The sequence below is a fragment of the Centruroides sculpturatus genome, unplaced genomic scaffold, assembly GCF_000671375.1.
Source record: "Centruroides sculpturatus isolate CEXI.00-Female unplaced genomic scaffold, Cexi_2.0 scaffold477, whole genome shotgun sequence".
NCBI classification, from domain to species: Eukaryota; Metazoa; Arthropoda; class Arachnida; order Scorpiones; family Buthidae; genus Centruroides; species Centruroides sculpturatus.
The window spans coordinates 341117-361711 of record NW_019385213.1 but is presented as its reverse complement, the minus strand read 5'-3'; the positions used below and the strand labels follow the sequence as shown (position 1 = coordinate 361711).

Genomic DNA, 20595 nt, shown 5'->3' with positions numbered 1-20595 from the left:
TTTTTTCAAATTGCAGCCCAATTATCAACAATGAGACAAAAAAAATAATTTCTTTAAAACAAAGAAGACGACGAATATTTATTTAATAAAAATTAATAAGTAAAATATAATAAACATCTTTCAAAAATAGAGTTGGCTTTTGATGCAGTTTTCTTATGTACTGTACAACCCCCAGCGAAAATCTCCGTTCCCACGCCATATATTATGTTATTTGACCGAAAAAGCTATGCTGAATAGCACTAATTTGCAGAGATACCATTACTTCTTACCTTTGCTGTTTATCTTAGTCAAATATCTGGTGTTCAGGCTTAATTGAATCCGCTAAAGTTAGTCAAATCCTGTTCCTAAAATAAAACCAAAGAAAAGAATTTCTGGAAATAATTTTAAGAGTATGTCGACTTGTAAATGTACTATTAAAAAACCAACAATCGACAATAAACTTTTTGTTACAATATTTGTTTTAATAAATGTCTGTACAAAATATTCATTTATATTTTATTAGTCTACCGGTGGCACCTTGGTGCAATATATATATATATATTTATTTATTTATTTACTTACTTATAATAAACAATAAATTTACTATAATAAAAAAGGAAATTATAAAAAAACATTTAAACTTTCGACCTTAACCTAACATCTTAATAATAATTAAAAAAAGCATCAGAAGTAGAAAACTTCAAAATGAATAAGTACATAAATAAGAATGCCGACGACGGTAAATTAAAAAATATGGTGTAAATAGAGAAGAAATGATAAAAGTTGGAATGTTAAGAAAGATACGATAATCGAAGTGCTCGGGTGGAATTATTAACTGACGTATATAACAGCGTAAGAATGATATGAACGAGCAAAATAAGAGCTAACTCGATAAAAAAAAGTGTCCGAACTGGTAAGTACATAACGATGGCGAAACAAATTCTGCACAACGATGAATAAATTATTTCGACGTAACCGAAAAGCGTTGGCTTGAAAAATAATTAAATTTGTACTGGCGAGATTCAACTTTATCACTCCGTTAACTTCTTTTTGTCATAGTTATATAAACGATTTCTCCACCCGAGCACTTGAACGTAAACGACGTACATGACGTCATTTACTCTCCCAGTCGATAGTTCAGTCATCACAGTTCTCCCGGTTAAACGGTTTCGCTACAAATATCGATTTCGTAAAATACATCAGGGATCGCGATTAACAATTTCATTGAGACCAAAGCCACGTGGCAATTTTCCGTCATTCGCTCGGAAAACGGCACCCCTCTTTTCCTATCGGCATTAATTTTTTTTTTGTCAAGTATTTATAAACGCTCCCGTCTCAATCTCGGACCGAAATAAAAATAACTCTCCTCCGAGAGCTCCGTCGAGAAATAAGGCAATTCAGATGAACCATTCTTTCTTCTTCGGTACGCCGTGTCCCGTCTTACTCTGGATCACTGCCGTGTCCGCGTCGGGAGCATCCTTGGCTCCCGTATCTTCGTGAGTCCTATATTCACCTTTGTGTCGAGACATGTAACGGCCTATTAATATCGCCATTAGAATCAGAGCAAGGAATATGATGACTAGAACACCTGAAATAGGAAAAATAACTGAATGTATCGAGATATAAAAATGTATATAGGATCCTATCCATCAGTGAAATAACAACCTCCTAATATTGCAGCGTCTTCACTTTCCGCCCGCACGGCTTCTAAAAACACTCCCGGAGGAAGAGTGGGTGGAGGACGCGTTTCGCTTCTCTCGGGGGGATAAGTGACCGGTTCGATACCGCAGTTGTCTTCTCTAACCGTTTCTGGATGCAGGTAAAGGTTTCCTCGTCTCCCTTCTTGAAATGCTCTCCTTAGAGGAAAATGATCCTCGAACTGCACTTTCGATATACATCCGATAAATCCATCTCCTGTCCCCATCGTCTCTGTGGTGTGAAAATAACACTAATTAATGATAGCCGTAACTAGGAATTATGACGAACTAAGATATTTCACTAAACAGTAAACAGAAGAAGCCACGTACAGTAAAAACTCTTCAAAAGCAAAATGGGATGATAGCGGCAAAGTTTCTGTTACTTTCCTAACTGTTATGTATACATAAAAAGAAAAGTATTGGAATTGTGGTAAATTTGACCCTCAAAGTTTTTGTAAATCTCCACATTTTGAGACATCTAGAATCCAAAAAAGTAAAAAAAAACAGGGACAAAAGCACCGCGCACATATTCGTGTGTGAGGGGTGTTGACATCTAAGTTATCTCGCTTAATATCTCAGGACGGTAAAGATTAAGAAACGAATTTGGCATGGTGGCTTGTATATAAGTAACATTGATGCTATTAAATTTCGGTGGTCAAAGGCCAGAGAAATGGGACGTCATATCTCGTGAAGGGTCTAACTTAATGAAGATTTTAGTCATCATTAGCATTTACAATTTTTTAAAATAAAACTCATCACTATCCTCAAAATTAAACTTTTTGCCATTTTATAATAATTTTAAATAAAATCTTATATTATTAAAGTTTTTATAACAAATGGCACAGTACACAATTTTTTTTATTATGATTGATAATGTGTTTTTTAAACCCCATATCAGAGAGAAAGTTATGCAACTTGTTGCTGGATTTATTTTTACATGAGACTACTTGTTCTTCAAAATTATTTTTTTTGTTGTTCCTGGTGTCAGTACTACTGTATTAAATTGAGACTAGTTCGAGTTTTGCCAAACGGGGGTATTACCTTTTTGTCTAGCTGATGTGGCAAAAATTGATGCACTTTCTCCTGAAGTGGTAATAGTTTGATAACTTTTATAAAATAAAAAATGGAAGGGTATCAAATTTTATATTTTATTTTCAGTATATTTTTAGTCCATGTGACTTTTACCTCAAAAATAGTGCCTTTGTTTTAAACATTATAATCCAGAGAAATGCGTTAACACTTGGATCACTTGTCTAGAGTAGTGTTTTTCAACCTGTGGGTCGTGACCCCAGGGGGTTGCGGGTAAAAGAAAAAGACAAGTGTTTGTAGGTCCTACACTACAATAAAAAAAAAAAACTAGAATTTCAGTGAAAAGGCTGTGCCTGTTTATTTTACAGTACAATTGGTTTTTAAAGCAAGAAAATTAAATACGTAGTTTTTAAAATCACTGATATAGTTTTAATATGGCCCTGGGAGGATTGCCAGAATTTTTTTAACTTGTAAAGGGGTCACATATTCAAGAAGGTGAAAAAACACTGGCCTAGAGGATGCCTTCCAGGAATAGGCATTACAGACGTGGAATTTTCCAGGTTTTCTCCACAGGACCAGCCAGTCCTGGCGGGGCGCAAACCCATGACCGAACTCCCATAGTTCGGGATCGGAACTCCTTGGCCACTGGTGAGCCGATTTGGAGAAAGACATTCTATACAAAGTGGTTTGACAATGCAAATGTACAACTACTTCCCATACAATTTCATTAATAGCTAACTTACTCCTATGTTTCCAATGTGTTTGTTTTAACTCATTTTTGTTTAAATCCAATGACTGATCTGGATGAATATGCTATATATACAGTACCTCACCAAATTATTAGTCCCATTGACCAAAATCATACTTTTTGTACTATTTTCTTCTCTTTTCTTTATAATATTGTTTAAGGAATGAGTATTTTTTCAGGTTGTTCTTATTATCTATTATATTTGAGGTACTTTAATAAGTTTTTATGGCAACACTGTAAATATAAAAAAATTAACTTTCTACTACAAAAACTTTGTGATATAGAAACACTACTGGCTGTCATTCAAAACACTAATTTTCATTTTAATCTTTAATTTCTATTACATTCAAATTTTTTAATGCAGAAACTTATTTTTAAGACATAATAAAACATTAATATTTTAAATAATCCTATCAACAATTGCATTTTTTAATAATTACTACATCAAAAACTAACAAATCAATTTTTTCCATGGGTCAAATAATTGGGCAAGGTACTGTATATGTTTATTTTTTTTAATTACACATATAATCAGAGCTGTACATTTGCTGGACAGTTAGTAATGCTAACCCTGTGCACAGCTTTGATAAAGTGTAATGACCTATAAGAAAACAATTTGCTTGCTTCAGCAAATTAAGTTCTGATATCAAATTAAGAGGTATCAATGTAATTCAAATAAATAAAACCCAAAATAATCTTAGTATAAAATCATTTTAACATTGTGACGTTTCAATCTTTTTCAACTGATTTATGAATTTCTTGCACTTTGTATTAGTTGTTTTGAATACTCTATTTTGCTTATTTCAATTTTGAAAAGATAATGAAGACTTTTTAAAAAGTAGATAAATTTCAGTTACATAAATATATAAATTTATTAATGCAGAAATCTCAACATAATCAAATATGAAAAATTTCCAGGAATTTAATAAATTTCCAACAATGAAGTTCATTTGGTATTTAGTAAATATTAATTTCCAAATAAAAACTGTAATATAAAATTTTACAAACTGAAAGTAAAAATTACCATTTCTTCCAACATAAATACTTTCTAATTGGTTGAACTGGGCATCAGCTTTTTTATCTATTGGGTAGGTTTTAACTTTTGGTGCATAATTATCTACCTGTAAATATAAATATAGTCAATATTTAAAATTAGTAAGTTAAAAATGTTCATAAATACTTCATATAATAGACAATTACTACAAATTCATGACAAAAACAAACTGATTTTTCTGGAGTTTACAGACGACCCCCCCATAACACGGTAGATATGTTCCAGTTTTTATGAATCCATTTTCTACGAGTCCAGCCAATCACATCCCGGCACGTATGCAGTTTACGGACTTCGGCTGTTTGAAAGGTTTCTTCCATAAAATTAATCGATTCTAGACTAATTCGACTCAACATTTCCAAAATACGTATAATTTTTTGGGAATAATCCATATAAACTATGCTATAAACAAAAAATTGTAGGACTACTTACCGAGTGTGCACCGTTCGACCACGCCATTGTTTAAGCTTGTTTTCATCGTGGAGCTTGCCATGAGCATAATTTATTAGGAAGCGCTCGCGTGCTTCCTAATAAATTATATTTTTTGAGAAAAATTCACTGAACTTCGGAGACATCATTAATATAAATATAATTTTTAAGGACGTTAAATAATAAATGGTTTTTAGTAGGTCCGCTGCTCGTTTAAACTCAACGGTTTGTGCAATATCCGATTCGACGAATCCTGTCGCGACACGAGTCGGTGATGACGTTTTACCGAATTATAGGAGTTTTTTTAGCTTGTTTGTACGAATACTGTCGCAATTTTTTCGCCATGATATATGAATCCGAACTATAGGAACCCGTGTTATAAGGGGGTCAACCATATTATATTCACTTAATTACTGCGACAATGATATAGCGCGAAATAGACGCGTTATATAATTACTACAACAGATAGTACAGGTATATAGCACTTGCCTGCGTGCAATCGACAGTGGTTACTCTGTGAAAAATTTATAAGTATTTAATTTTCCACGTCTAACAAATCGGGTTTTTTCATTTCTGAACGGTACTTTCATAATTCTAATAAGCGCTCTCCGATTGCTGAGTGCATAAAACCACCGAACTCTGGTAGTAGTTAGTCGTGGGTTCAGGCATGGAAAACGGGCTGGTCACGTGGAGTTTACCGGGTTTTCTCCACCTAAGTAAGGTCCAGCTTCCCATAAAAGTTTCCTGGGATACTTTCCCCAGACAGATCGCTAACGTGTCGCGTTGCTGTAACCAAATAAACCAAACTAATTCTAAAGAGCGATTATTTATTCTGACATCGTCACAATGCCGAGCTGCAACTTTTCGTCACAATGTTCTCAATTTTTTAGTGATGGTCTTGCCACTATACGTCATACTTTTCCCATTACCAAGAGTCGTGCTAGTTATCTATCTAACTCTGTTTCAGGGGAAATTTTTGAATTGAAGTAACGCGATTTTCTTTTCGAACCGGATGTTCCTATATATTTAATCTGGGCCTTCTGCTTCTAAAATTTTTACATTTGTTCTCGATTTGCATGTATCTAACTCTTTTTTCGAGATTGAGGAAGGACAGGCATACAGACAGACAACTGTCAAAATTTTTAGGTCTACAATTTTGTATAACTGTTCTTTTTTGTGTAGAACATTTGTTCAAGAACACATTTACTTAAAATACNTCAGTGATTTTAATTTAATTTAATTATATTTAATTTTCTTTCTGTTGAGAAAAATTATTATTGATTAGAATAAGATGTTAGGAAGAATCGACAATAACTTAAGACACGTATTGCTGTTGATCTTTTTTTTTGTGATTAGCATTACAGTTTTCAACTTCTACTTTTAAACTTATTACTTCTTTTTAAAAGTCGGCTCAACACTTTTTCGGCTATCATTTTTTGCAGTGGGCCGTACCCACCCAGACCCCTCCCTGGCGACACCCGAAGTACAGACCTAAATGTCGATCAAAAAACCAATTGTACTGTATAATAAACATGTACTCGCTGAAATTGTAATTTTTTTAATGTATTGTAGTAACTACAAACACATGTCTTTTTCTTTTACCCACGACCCCCCGTGTAAGGCTTCGTGACCCACAGGTTGAAAAACACTGATTTAGACCAATCCGCAATAAAAGTCCAAGAAAGTTTTTTATTTATTTTACTAACAGAAACAGGTTTCCATTTGAGATATCTTGATTTTGGTTTCATTTGAATCTTACTAATATATTGTTTTGAATATTTATTTGTTTCATGGACAAGTATTTCAATTATCTCATTATCCAAAAATAATAAATAAATTTCCATCGGAGAGGCATCCGGATCAATTTCTACTTGAATTCCAGATTTTGTAAACTGGAAAAAGGATTGCTTTCTGTAACACTTTCCACTGAATTTCTCCCCCAGTAGGTATTATATTTCCTTCTTCATCATTTAAAAACACATTTTCATCTTCACAAATAAGCATATCAACAAGTTCATTTTCTAACAAGTTATTGATAGAATTACTCATTTCTTGACTTTTCTTAATCGGAAACATCTTCATTATCAGGCAAAAATGTTGGATCGTCAAAATTTGAATCATCTGACCCAAATAGAAAGCTGCCAATATCCTTTTCGCTTCGTTATTTATTAGAAATAGATCTTCATTATTGACAGTAAATATTCTAAATTAAATATAAATAAATCTGAAAATGCTATATGATAATTCATTTAAGTAATTATTATCGTACTTTTTGTCCAGAGTTAAATAAATACAATCATCTGGATAAAAATAGAAATTATTTTTTCTTTCCTCACACAAACTTGGCATTGCTAAGGTACCGTTGCTGTTTTGTAAAAACTCTAACTTAGAAACGGCATAAATGAACTTATATAGCAGTTAAGTTATATTATAATCATATTCGATTTATAAGTTAATCTATTAATACAAAGATAATTATTAATAACCCTAATTATATATTAAATATAATTATATGATTAATATTAATAACACAGTTAATATGTAATAAAAAAGATCATAAAAAGTTTTTCCTAAATATTATGAAATATCATATATAAAATATTTTCACTACACTATAACAAAGGAATCAATATATGTTTATATTAAAGTTTAAAGAGTAATTTTTTCATTCGTAACCATAATTTATAATCTACAAAACTAAGAATAAGCTACGGGAAAAAATACAAATGATAAAATATCTAATCATTCTGTAAAAATTTTCGATATATCTAACTCATCTAACATACACATATAATAAATTTCCATGCTACTTTATATACCGAAATGGTTTAAAACGTGCATGTTACATTATTATTAGATGATTGGTTAGAATGTAAATAAAATAAAATTCTTAGAGCCTACATCCAGTCGTCTAAAGGCGGGTTCAAGGCCACTTAAACTGGTTTTTCACGGCGATGAGAGAAAGAAAATGAAAGTGTTTCGACTGGGAGTTCATTGCATTGAATGATCTTCAATAATTAATATAGAATCGGACAATTCCATTAAGATATTGAAATCAACAAGCAAAACCACGTGTTTGATAAGATTTAGTTTCCATACATAACCACGTGAATGTCACTCAACCCCTAGCGGTTATCGAGGAAATCATAGTAGTTGGAGCGCATCTCGGTCGAGAGAAGCTAAAATTAAACAACGTTAATCACCGTCTCTACATTCGAGCCATGTTAAAGCATTTATAGGTAAGTAAATTCATCCTTCATTGTTTCACTTAACTTTAAAAGACGTACAGTACAGCGTTTTAGTCAGATGAACGGAAGATAACAAAATTGTTCTCATGGATAAACAACACTTCTGAAAGTTTGCGAAAATAAAACAAGCGCGCATTCGCTTATAAATTATTTATTTTTTAATTTGTTTTAGTCTGACGAATCGATTCGACCCCATAAAGTCTTCCTCACTTCGTTGAACCAAGTCCATTATTAACTGAGGCTCATGCTAATGTTTCAACATAAACTGTTTGTACTCTTTTATTCAATACATAAGTTAAATGCTCTGTTGAAAATTATATAAAAGTTTTAAAATATTTAAACGTTTAATTTTCTATAAAAAAATCTTTTAAAATTGTTAAAAAACAGAAAATGTAATGAAAAGTTATTTTGATTTTTGATTCAAAATTTATCAAGTAATGCCAAATGCCAAAATAAAAGTTTCAGCATGCTACAATTATCGACATCTAATAATTAAAAAAAATGCACAATTTAAATTAAACTTTCTCAAAAATATATCGAAGAATTATATAAATTTACTGGCAGGAAACCTTCTAATGTAGATGTTACGTATTGACTGCATCATTTAATTTATTTTGTTTAGTCATAAACTTATGTCATAATAGTGAAATGGAAATAAAAATAAGTAACAAAATAAATTACTTAATATTGAAAATTCTCTTAGTTCTTGGAAATTTCATTAAGCAACCGTCACAAATAATTAGGATTTTATAAATTCTGAAAAAAAAGATAGAGTTGTAAGTGAATGTGATTTGGCGAGCCGTTCACGTATATTGATGTACAGTATATATGCATATAATATATTAATACGTATATTCACTATGCATGTATATAATGTTATAAATATTTTGATATCTCTTTCAATTTGAATAAATTATAAATTAGTAGTAATTCAAACACAAATTATTATTGTATTTATTTTCAGGCACTTGGCAATTTTTATCATCAAATTTTATTTAGTTGACTAAAACTAAATAAAATTTGATGATAAAAATTGCCAAGTGCCTGAAAATAAATACAATAATAATTTGTGTTTGAATTACTACTAATTTATAATTTATTCAAATTGAAAGAGATATCAAAATATTTATAACATTATATACATGCATAGTGAATATACGTATTAATATATTATATGCATATATACTGTACATCAATATACGTGAACGGCTCGCCAAATCACATTCACTTACAACTCTATCTTTTTTTTCAGAATTTATAAAATCCTAATTATTTGTGACGGTTGCTTAATGAAATTTCCAAGAACTAAGAGAATTTTCAATATTAAGTAATTTATTTTGTTACTTATTTTTATTTCCATTTCACTATTATGACATAAGTTTATGACTAAACAAAATAAATTAAATGATGCAGTCAATACGTAACATCTACATTAGAAGGTTTCCTGCCAGTAAATTTATATAATTCTTCGATATATTTTTGAGAAAGTTTAATTTAAATTGTGCATTTTTTTTTAATTATTAGATGTCGATAATTGTAGCATGCTGAAACTTTTATTTTGGCATTTGGCATTACTTGATAAATTTTGAATCAAAAATCAAAATAACTTTTCATTACATTNGGATTAGCCAATCTGCGACCGGCTTGCGAGAGACGAGAGACCAGAGAGTGACCAGAGTACGGCCCCTGGTTTACTTACTAATTAATGCATTGCTGGTGACATCAGTTTGGAGTCCGGAGAAGAATAGTAACATGTTAAGCTGTCACGCACTTGTTAGAAATAGGAAACATAAAATATTTTCCTATTATCTCCTCCGTGTTTAAATAATTGTTTTAATAAATAATTCCAAATAACAGATTCGATCACAATATTTAAACAATATTTCATATCTTCTGTCATGTCAAAATCTTTATGTTTAGTATACTAAAAAAGATCAAAGTGAAATAATGTCACTCCTGAGAATTCGCCAAATTTTCTGTCAGTCGATTAAAAATCCCAATCTTGAAATGCTGGGCGGCATAGCATGTCTGCTCTCAACGTCACTTCCTGCTTTTCTGCCCGAACTTGCCGCGTGACATCATGACATCGCTACCTTGTTTAGACAAGTGTCTAGCCCCTGAGCGAACATTACCTTCTAAATTATGCCGCTACGGCGAACAGCGCCAATGGCGAGACTCAATTTGTAGTATTTTCTGATCATTGTTACACAGTTAAAAATAAAAAGAAGTTAAATTTTTAGATTTATAAATGAATGAATTTTTCATGCGCAACGTTAACGTTAATGCTTTTTTCCTGATACGAAGAGTAAAATAGCAAGTTTGCCATTTGTTTATCGTATTGTCAGCGTAGTTGAACTTACGTAGTTGAACAGCGTAGTATACGCTAAATAAAATAGAATGTAGGGAGTGTGGCGTTTAAAATATCAATTGCCATTGAATTTCTTTTTGCAACGAAATACGGTATTTTATTTAGTGTTGCCACCTTTTCAAAATTGCTGACCCGGATGGCAGGTCAGGTTTGTTCGAACAGAAGTGCCTGACGCATACGCAATGTCATTTTACAATGCGAAGAATAACGTGCATGCCGGTTGTAAATCAGTTAGAGTTAGGGACTAGGGACTTGCGTAGGAGCATGGGCGTAGCGAGGGGGGAGCCTGGGTGGGCACGGCCCTCCCCAGTGAACCTGGTGCCCCCCCCAGAANCAGATAAAAAATTTTAAAAGATAGTCATATTTTTGTATTTTCTTTTTTTAAATCAAAGGAAGTCGGAAAATGAATAATAAAATTTTAGATGAAAATTCATTTTCGAACACAATAAATAATAAAATAGAATGCAGCAAAAATAATTAAAATTAAGATATAGAACATAGCAGAAGATAATTTGTTTGAACTAACTTGTAAGATAAAAATAAAATAGGGTATATAGAGTACCAGACTTGAGCAAATGCGGCTCTTCTTGAGTTACATGTGGCTCTTGCTGAAAGTGTTAATTTCTGCTTATTATTATTATTATTACTATTGAAATATGGACATATAGAAGAATGCTGAGAATCTCTTGGATGGAACACCGAACAAATTGCTCCATCCTAAATCAACTGAAAATTACAACACGTCTTACCACTAAAATATACCAATCCTACCTTTGCTTCTTGGAACATATTTCCAGACGCAAAATCATTATTACTGAAATTGTAATTTAATAATAGTAATTTCAGTGCAATTATCTTATAAGCCAAAAAAAAAAAAAAAAACGCTGGCATATATAATAGCATGCTCTTATTTGCGCGTAAATGGGGTAAGTGAAGAATGTAGATTAACATCTTATCCCGCGATCATCCGATTATTACAAATTGAAGAGGAAATATAATATTTCGATATTGTAATTTGAATAAATTAAAAATAATTGTTTGATTATATATTTGAGCTCATAACTCATTAATTAATAACTTTGAAAATTATGAAGAACAAGGAAAAAATCTTGAAACTAAAATACAGTATACTAATTCCTAGATTCGTAAACAATTCAGTTCCAAAAGAACCACATTCATCCAGCTATGAAATTTACAGCTTTATTTGCTTCTTATTTTAGAATGTTTCGGCCTTAGCCCTCATCAAACTATCCAAAATTTGAACCGTATTAACAACCAGGGAAAAAGAGTTAGAGTTAGAAGTTAACCTATTACTATTCATGTTACTTCGCGTACTAAAAGTACGCGAACACTTATTGGTTAACTTCTAACTTTAACTCTTGATCCTTGGTTTGGAATATAAATATTAAAAGTTACGTAAGTAAACTTTTCAAATCTCCGAATTTTTCTTATTGAAAAAGTAATAAGTTATATCCTTTTACAATGCCATCGTTTTGACGTTCGTTNTTGTATTTTATAATATATATATTATAAAATACAAAAAATTTTGGATGTATGGATGTAGGCCTACATCCATACACCAGGTAGCCCATTTCACACCAAATGACCTGAAATAAGTTTGGCGCCGGTTGCTGACCGGATCGCCATGCATATCATCGATACTATCATTGCTCATCCTCATTATAATATTCTCATGGTAAAATAATCAGATGGTTTCTCGTTGCCTGTCTGTTGCACATACACAGGCGAAATATGCATCCGGAAGAAATTTATCCTTAGGTACTTGGAATGTAAGAGGACTTTTACAGACTGGAAAGCTCTACATAGTAGAAAGAGAGCTTAATCGAGAGAATATACTAATTTGTGGCATATCCGAAATACATTGGAGAGAGAGCGGTCATTTCAATAAACCACACGATCGACCACACGATATATGTTTCAGGTACGACGTAATAATGTGGCTTTTGTTATCGACAAATGCCTAACAAAATTTGTGGAAGGCTATGAATCTATCAACGACCACATAATCAAAATTACAATATCTTCCAGGCCAGTAAAACTTCATATTATTCAGGTTTATGCCCACTTCGGCTGCTTCGGACGATGAAGTGGACACAGTGTACATACAAATTGAAAATATCATCACAAAAATACTACAGAAGGACATATTGATAATAATGGGAGATTTTAATGCTAAGATAGGCAATACAAAAAATGATGTTAATCTACGGTGCATTATAGGACAATTTGGACTGGGCATCAGAAATGAGAGAGGAAATAGACTCCTTCACTTTGCAATCGATAACAGTTATTCAATAACTAACACCATGTTCAAATACCATTATCGGCGTCTTTCTACTCGAACCTCCCCAACAGGTGAATATAAAAACCAAATTGATTACGTGTTAATAAGAAAAAGATGGAGATCATCAGTAAATAATGTCAGAGCAAAGACCTGGAGCATTCTGCAACTTTGATCATAAAAGTCTGATCATAAGCTACTAAAAGCAGAGGTAACATTAAAACTCCATACAACAAAAATATCAAAGATCAACCCAAGACTTGAGACTCCAGCTAGTTCAATCTTACAACAGACTCTCCGAAATTTAGACCCTCCATCCTTTACAAACAACCCAGATGATTTATGGATACAAATAAAAAGTTGGATTTTAACTGGAGTACAACAATGCACCACACAACATCGGCCACAGAATAAGAAACATTGGATGACAAATGGGTTAATTAATTGATCCTTGAATTAATAGATGAAAGAAAAAAATTATTAACTTCAGCAATCGATGCATATGAAAAGAAGAAAGAGCTAGACAAAAAATCAAAAAGGCTTGTAAGAAAGACAAAAATGATTATATCGACAGTACATGCAATGAAATTTAAGCCCATGCAAATAATAATCAGATTCGTGAACTACACGATGAAGTTAAATATCTAGCGAGAGAGTTCAAATCACGCACACAAATAATTAAAAATGATGAGAATGAAATCATAACTGATGCGGAAGGGATTGCGGATGTCTGGATAAAGTATTGTGAGAAACTTTATAAAGACATTTGACAAACAAATGGTTATAATCAACTTCAGAATAGATGTTAAACCTATTCTGTAAAATCTATTCTTAATTCAGAAGTAGAAAAAGCCATAAATACATTAATAAATCACAAAGCTCCGGTACCTGACAACATAACCTCCGAAATTTTAAAAGTAATGGGAGAACTGGTTGTTGACATATTTCATAAAATCTGCTCCTTAATTTGGAAATCTGAGAGATGGCCAGAGGAATGGTGTAAATCAATATTTACACCATTCCTCTGGCCATCTCTCAGATTTCCATTATTTATTCCAATTTATAAAAAAGGTGCACCAACAGACTAGTAACTACAGAACTAATTAACCATGCCAGTAATGTAATGCTCCAAATAATTAATAACCGTTTGAAATCCTTCCTATTACCTGAAATAGCTGAAGAACAGTCGGGGTTTATCCCTGATAAAGGAACTCGTGAACAAATCTTGAACGCTTGACAAATCATTGAAAAAGCCTATGAATTTAATTTCAAAGCTTACCTTTGTTTCGTAGACTATACCAAAGCCTTTGACTGTGTAAAATGACACAAATTATGGCCCGCGCTCCATAACATGGGAGTCCCGCGTCATCTTATTTCGATGGTCAGAAATTTATATGAAAATAACTCTGCAAGAGTAAGAGTTAACAAAATTATATCTAATACATTTACATCTGAAGCTGATGTAAGACAGGGATCTATTCTTTCCTCTTTACTCTTTAATGCTTATTCTGAAATAATCATGAGAAGGACATTAGATATCNACGCATCAGCAATGTCATTTTACAATGCGAAGAATAACGTGCATGCCGGTTGTAAATCAGTTAGAGTTAGGGACTAGGGACTTGCGTAGGAGCATGGGCGTAGCGAGGGGGGAGCCTGGGTGGGCACGGCCCTCCCCAGTGAACCTGGTGCCCCCCCCCCAGAAAATCACAGCCGAAAAAGTTTTAAGCCGATTTGAAAACAACAAAAAACTTAAAGCTAAAAATTTTGAATACTAATAAAAAAAAAAGGTCTACTGTGCCCAATGTTATGAATAATTTGAAATAATTCAATTTTGTGTTAGGTTGGCCTCTACTAGGCCCCCCACAACAAAACTCTGGCTACGCCCATGCGTAGGAGTAACGTAAGTAACATCAATTAAGAAAGAACAGGTACAGTACAGATAACTTAGCTCTATTGGAGACGTGTACGATCGTACATGCAAAAAAGAAGGTCGACAGGTTGCGTGCCACACGTCGGAATAGACAGACTAACATGGCAGAATTGCAGATGAGTTTCAGTGAGTGAGTTCTTTCGCTGTTAAAATAGTGTAAATTTGTAAAAATATTTGCAAGAACATTGTTTCATCGTAATTTTACAATTTCTACGTAATTCCCGGACAAAATTAATAGTTCACCCGCACAATGAGTCAATTCCCGGACTGTCCGGGTGAAAACCGGACGGGTGGTAACACTAATTTTATTCTCACCATTGTCTTTGAACTTCAGCTGCAGGTAAAACACATAATTCGTGAAGATCTAAATAAGCAAAACAGGTGGACAGATCAATTATCATTTACCTTTCCTTTTGATATTAAAAGTTGTGATCGCACTTACATTGCAGTGACGTCAGTAACCACGTGACGTTCATGCTTGGCAGAATTCCCCTTAAGCTGCGTTTTTGAATATTTTTTCAAATTGCGTATTTTAAACTTCTTTAAATTTATTTTTTTTAAATAGCCGCATCGTGTCGCTTCTACAACAATTAAAAAAAAGAAAACAACTTTTTATAGTGAATACGTAACGTTTTATTATCCAATCGGAAGTAATCTAACTAGCCTGTTGTTTAAAATGTTAACGCGCATTAATTATACCTCTATGGGCAATACAGAATATTTAATTTGTAGAAACATTAGCTACTCTTCTTGAATTTCTTGAAATCAGGGGTCATATTCTGGTTACCGTCTCTGATCTCGTCTCCATCAAGCCGGTCGCTGATTGGCTAATCATTTGGATTAGCCAATCAGCGACCGGCTTGCGAGAGACGAGAGACCAGAGAGTGACCAGAGTACGGCCCCTGGTNCTTCATCTCTTTTAAAATTTATTTTTGTGTTATAATGTTTAGAATATGATATTTCATCCTGAATATTTTTGAAAGAATTTAAATGTGTCTGCACAATCTATGTAGTTAATTTCATTTAAAATTGAGAGCTGAAATCTAAAGTTAAATTAAAATTAAGCATTATCATTAATGATTTAAAAATCAGACAATATAAAATATACAAAGGTAAAAAAATACTACATAAAAAGTAAACAAAATAAAATTCATTCACATGTTAAAAGTTGCAGCTTTGATATAAAAAAATCAAGAAAACACTAACTACGAACGTTCACAAGGAAAAATATTTTAATAATTATCTCAATTTTATGATATTGTTTTGAATTTTGATCTTTACCTTGTATAATTTTAAATATTCTAAAACCTTTAGTTAATAGGGACTACTGTATTTTCTCTCGGAAAATAGTCCGAAATGCAGTTTGGATTTTTTCATTTCCATACTTATGTAGTAATTTTTGTGTTTATTCTCACTTTGATTCCTGAGCGTTTGTGCCGTCATTAGTCTGATAAGCCCTCACTATTATCTGCCTTACTGTTGTTGATAATTTAATTAATTATACCAGGGCTAGAAGCAAAGTTTTGTAATAATTTCATGCCATTTTATATTATGATCATTTGAATTCTTTTTTGAATAGAGTTGTGTAAAAAATATTTTAAGCACAAAATTTATATGAATAAATAAAAGTATCAAACTTACCATAAAGCGATTTAATAGCCAGACGACAGCGATTTGAGTCAGACGATATTTGAACTTTGCCACTGGAGGGCACTTCGCGATCCATTTTACGAATTAAAAACAAAAAAAATTAATTGTTTTATAACTGTTTAATATGATTAATATTTTAAAGGAATAGCTATAATTAGTTTTAAAATAAAATGCATTTCATATTTACTTAGAAATTATTATAGTAAAATAAATCTCAATACTGTAATGGTCAATTTCGACTTATAAGAGATCGGAATTATGAATAAGAAAATTTCATAAAAATGGAATTCAGTACTGTATTTACATTTTTTATTAAGCAATACATAAAATTTTAGCAAAAGGAATTTGATCATTGCTAATTAAAATGTTTATTAAAATAAAAGAATATTCAATTTAAGAAAATTAAAAGTTTATAACAAAATAGAAACTTGTTTTTTGTTTGTTTGCTAATTTACGGCAACGCAATACTTGGACAATCTGCCTGGGGGAGGCCTTCCGGGGGTCTTTTTAAGGGTAACTAGCCCCTATTCTGACATTACAGACGTGGAGAAAATCCAGAAAACTCCACGTGGCCAGGACGGGCTCAGGGAACGGAACCACTTGGCCACTGGTGGGTCCTTTATGTTTTCATATCCTAGATTGCACGAGGATCACTTTCTGTTGTAAATGTCATTGAAAATGTTAGGCATTTATGTTAAAATAATTTAGATATTTTCAATAAAAGCTGATGTAAGACAGGGATCTATTCTTTCCTCTTTACTCTTTAATGCTTATTCTGAAATAATCATGAGAAGGACATTAGATAACTGGGACGGAGGCATTTCCATCGGGGGCCGTAAAGTTAACAACCTGAGATTCTTCGACGACACACTTATTATAGCATTCAATTATGAATCAGAACTTGAATATATTATGAAACGTCTTGAAACTGAGAGCAGGTAATATGGATTGCTAATTAATGGAAGTAAAACGAAAGTCATAATTGATTGTTCCTTGCAATTTCCTTAGTCTGTGTCAAGCATAGACTAAGGAAATTGCAGGCTATGTAAGGTGGTGAATGAATTTGTTTACATTGGATCACTTCTTACAAATAAAGGAGGATGCGATAATAAAATTAAACGCAGAATATGTCTTGCTCGCAATGCAACCTCTAAATTATTTAGAATTTGGAAAGATTCTTCAATCACTATTTTTAATAAACTAAAGCTCATAAGAACGCTTATTTTTTCGATTGCCACTTATACCTCGGAAACCTGGACCATAAATGCCACTTCTCGGAAGAAACTTGATTCTTTTGAAATATGGACATATAGAAGAATGCTGAGAATCTCTTGGATGGAACACCGAACAAATTGCTCCATCCTAAATCAACTGAAAATTACAACACGTCTTACCACTAAAATATACCAATCCTACCTTTGCTTCTTGGAACATATTTCCAGACGCAAAATCATTATTACTGAAATTGTAATTTAATAATAGTAATTTCAGTGCAATTATCTTATAAGCCAAAAAAAAAAAAAAAACGCTGGCATATATAATAGCATGCTCTTATTTGCGCGTAAATGGGGTAAGTGAAGAATGTAGATTAACATCTTATCCCGCGATCATCCGATTATTACAAATTGAAGAGGAAATATAATATTTCGATATTGTAATTTGAATAAATTAAAAATAATTGTTTGATTATATATTTGAGCTCATAACTCATTAATTAATAACTTTGAAAATTATGAAGAACAAGGAAAAAATCTTGAAACTAAAATACAGTATACTAATTCCTAGATTCGTAAACAATTCAGTTCCAAAAGAACCACATTCATCCAGCTATGAAATTTACAGCTTTATTTGCTTCTTATTTTAGAATGTTTCGGCCTTAGCCCTCATCAAACTATCCAAAATTTGAACCGTATTAACAACCAGGGAAAAAGAGTTAGAGTTAGAAGTTAACCTATTACTATTCATGTTACTTCGCGTACTAAAAGTACGCGAACACTTATTGGTTAACTTCTAACTTTAACTCTTGATCCTTGGTTTGGAATATAAATATTAAAAGTTACGTAAGTAAACTTTTCAAATCTCCGAATTTTTCTTATTGAAAAAGTAATAAGTTATATCCTTTTACAATGCCATCGTTTTGACGTTCGTTTAAATTTCACACACACACACACACACACACACACACACACAGTTTTAAGATACTACATAAAAAGTAAACAAAATAAAATTCATTCACATGTTAAAAGTTGCAGCTTTGATATAAAAAAATCAAGAAAACACTAACTACGAACGTTCACAAGGAAAAATATTTTAATAATTATCTCAATTTTATGATATTGTTTTGAATTTTGATCTTTACCTTGTATAATTTTAAATATTCTAAAACCTTTAGTTAATAGGGACTACTGTATTTTCTCTCGGAAAATAGTCCGAAATGCAGTTTGGATTTTTTCATTTCCATACTTATGTAGTAATTTTTGTGTTTATTCTCACTTTGATTCCTGAGCGTTTGTGCCGTCATTAGTCTGATAAGCCCTCACTATTATCTGCCTTACTGTTGTTGATAATTTAATTAATTATACCAGGGCTAGAAGCAAAGTTTTGTAATAATTTCATGCCATTTTATATTATGATCATTTGAATTCTTTTTTGAATAGAGTTGTGTAAAAAATATTTTAAGCACAAAATTTATATGAATAAATAAAAGTATCAAACTTACCATAAAGCGATTTAATAGCCAGACGACAGCGATTTGAGTCAGACGATATTTGAACTTTGCCACTGGAGGGCACTTCGCGATCCATTTTACGAATTAAAAACAAAAAAAATTAATTGTTTTATAACTGTTTAATATGATTAATATTTTAAAGGGATAGCTATAATTAGTTTTAAAATAAAATGCATTTCATATTTACTTAGAAATTATTATAGTAAAATAAATCTCAATACTGTAATGGTCAATTTCGACTTATAAGAGATCGGAATTATGAATAAGAAAATTTCATAAAAATGGAATTCAGTACTGTATTTACATTTTTTATTAAGCAATACATAAAATTTTAGCAAAAGGAATTTGATCATTGCTAATTAAAATGTTTATTAAAATAAAAGAATATTCAATTTAAGAAAATTAAAAGTTTATAACAAAATAGAAACTTGTTTTTTGTTTGTTTGCTAATTTACGGCAACGCAATACTTGGACAATCTGCCTGGGGGAGGCCTTCCGGGGGTCTTTTTAAGGGTAACTAGCCCCTATTCTGACATTACAGACGTGGAGAAAATCCAGAAAACTCCACGTGGCCAGGACGGGCTCAGGGAACGGAACCACTTGGCCACTGGTGGGTCCTTTATGTTTTCATATCCTAGATTGCACGAGGATCACTTTCTGTTGTAAATGTCATTGAAAATGTTAGGCATTTATGTTAAAATAATTTAGATATTTTCAATAAAAAATAAAATATAGTTTTTATTTTATTTATACATACTTGAGTAATATTTCCATTCAATAAATAAATAAAAACTATTATATTTGATAAAATATGTAACTGAATAATCATTCAAAAACAAGAATTGTGAATACTATTGAACAACGATTTTCAATTGAAGAAGATCAGAGAATTCTTTTATAGTTAAAATAATTGAAAGTTTGGAAATTATGTATGACAAGTAAAATATAAAAGGCGCACACTTATTGTATTTTAAAGATAATTACAGATAAAAAATTTTAAAAGATAGTCATATTTTTGTATTTTCTTTTTTTAAATCAAAGGAAGTCGGAAAATGAATAATAAAATTTTAGATGAAAATTCATTTTCGAACACAATAAATAATAAAATAGAATGCAGCAAAAATAATTAAAATTAAGATATAGAACATAGCAGAAGATAATTTGTTTGAACTAACTTGTAAGATAAAAATAAAATAGGGTATATAGAGTACCAGACTTGAGCAAATGCGGCTCTTCTTGAGTTACATGTGGCTCTTGCTGAAAGTGTTAATTTCTGCTTATTATTATTATTATTACAATTTTATTTCCACAATTTTGTGAAAATATGTTTATTAAAAAATTCAATATTTGTTTTATATTATATTTATATTATATAATAAAATCACGGTATAGAACTGCGGCTCCCATGCATTTTGCAAATCCTACATTTCGGC

The 20595-nt window shown here is 31.7% G+C and overlaps 3 protein-coding genes across 3 annotated transcripts in view; 1 reads left to right on the top strand and 2 right to left on the bottom strand.

The window, feature by feature from the left end:
• The window catches only part of LOC111636219 (DNA helicase MCM8-like), a 76742-nt gene extending 60265 nt beyond the window's left edge, over window positions 1-16477 (bottom strand). Inside the window, exon 1 of the mRNA XM_023381426.1 lies at window positions 16426-16477. The gene's annotated coding sequence lies outside the window, so the exon portion shown is untranslated. The remainder of the gene's footprint in view (window positions 1-16425) is intronic.
• The window catches only part of LOC111636225 (beta-1,3-galactosyltransferase 2-like), a 39449-nt gene that overhangs the window by 7705 nt on the left and 11149 nt on the right, over window positions 1-20595 (top strand). The window lies entirely within an intron of this gene.
• LOC111636226 (neurexin-4-like) lies at window positions 1059-19238 on the bottom strand. Its single transcript, XM_023381437.1, has 6 exons — window positions 19154-19238; window positions 17679-17805; window positions 6854-7136; window positions 4478-4574; window positions 1645-1908; window positions 1059-1567 (listed from the first exon to the last, which is right to left on the bottom strand). Exons 1-6 carry the CDS (start codon window positions 19236-19238, stop codon window positions 1377-1379), a joined length of 1047 nt encoding a protein of 348 aa, XP_023237205.1. The 3' UTR covers window positions 1059-1376.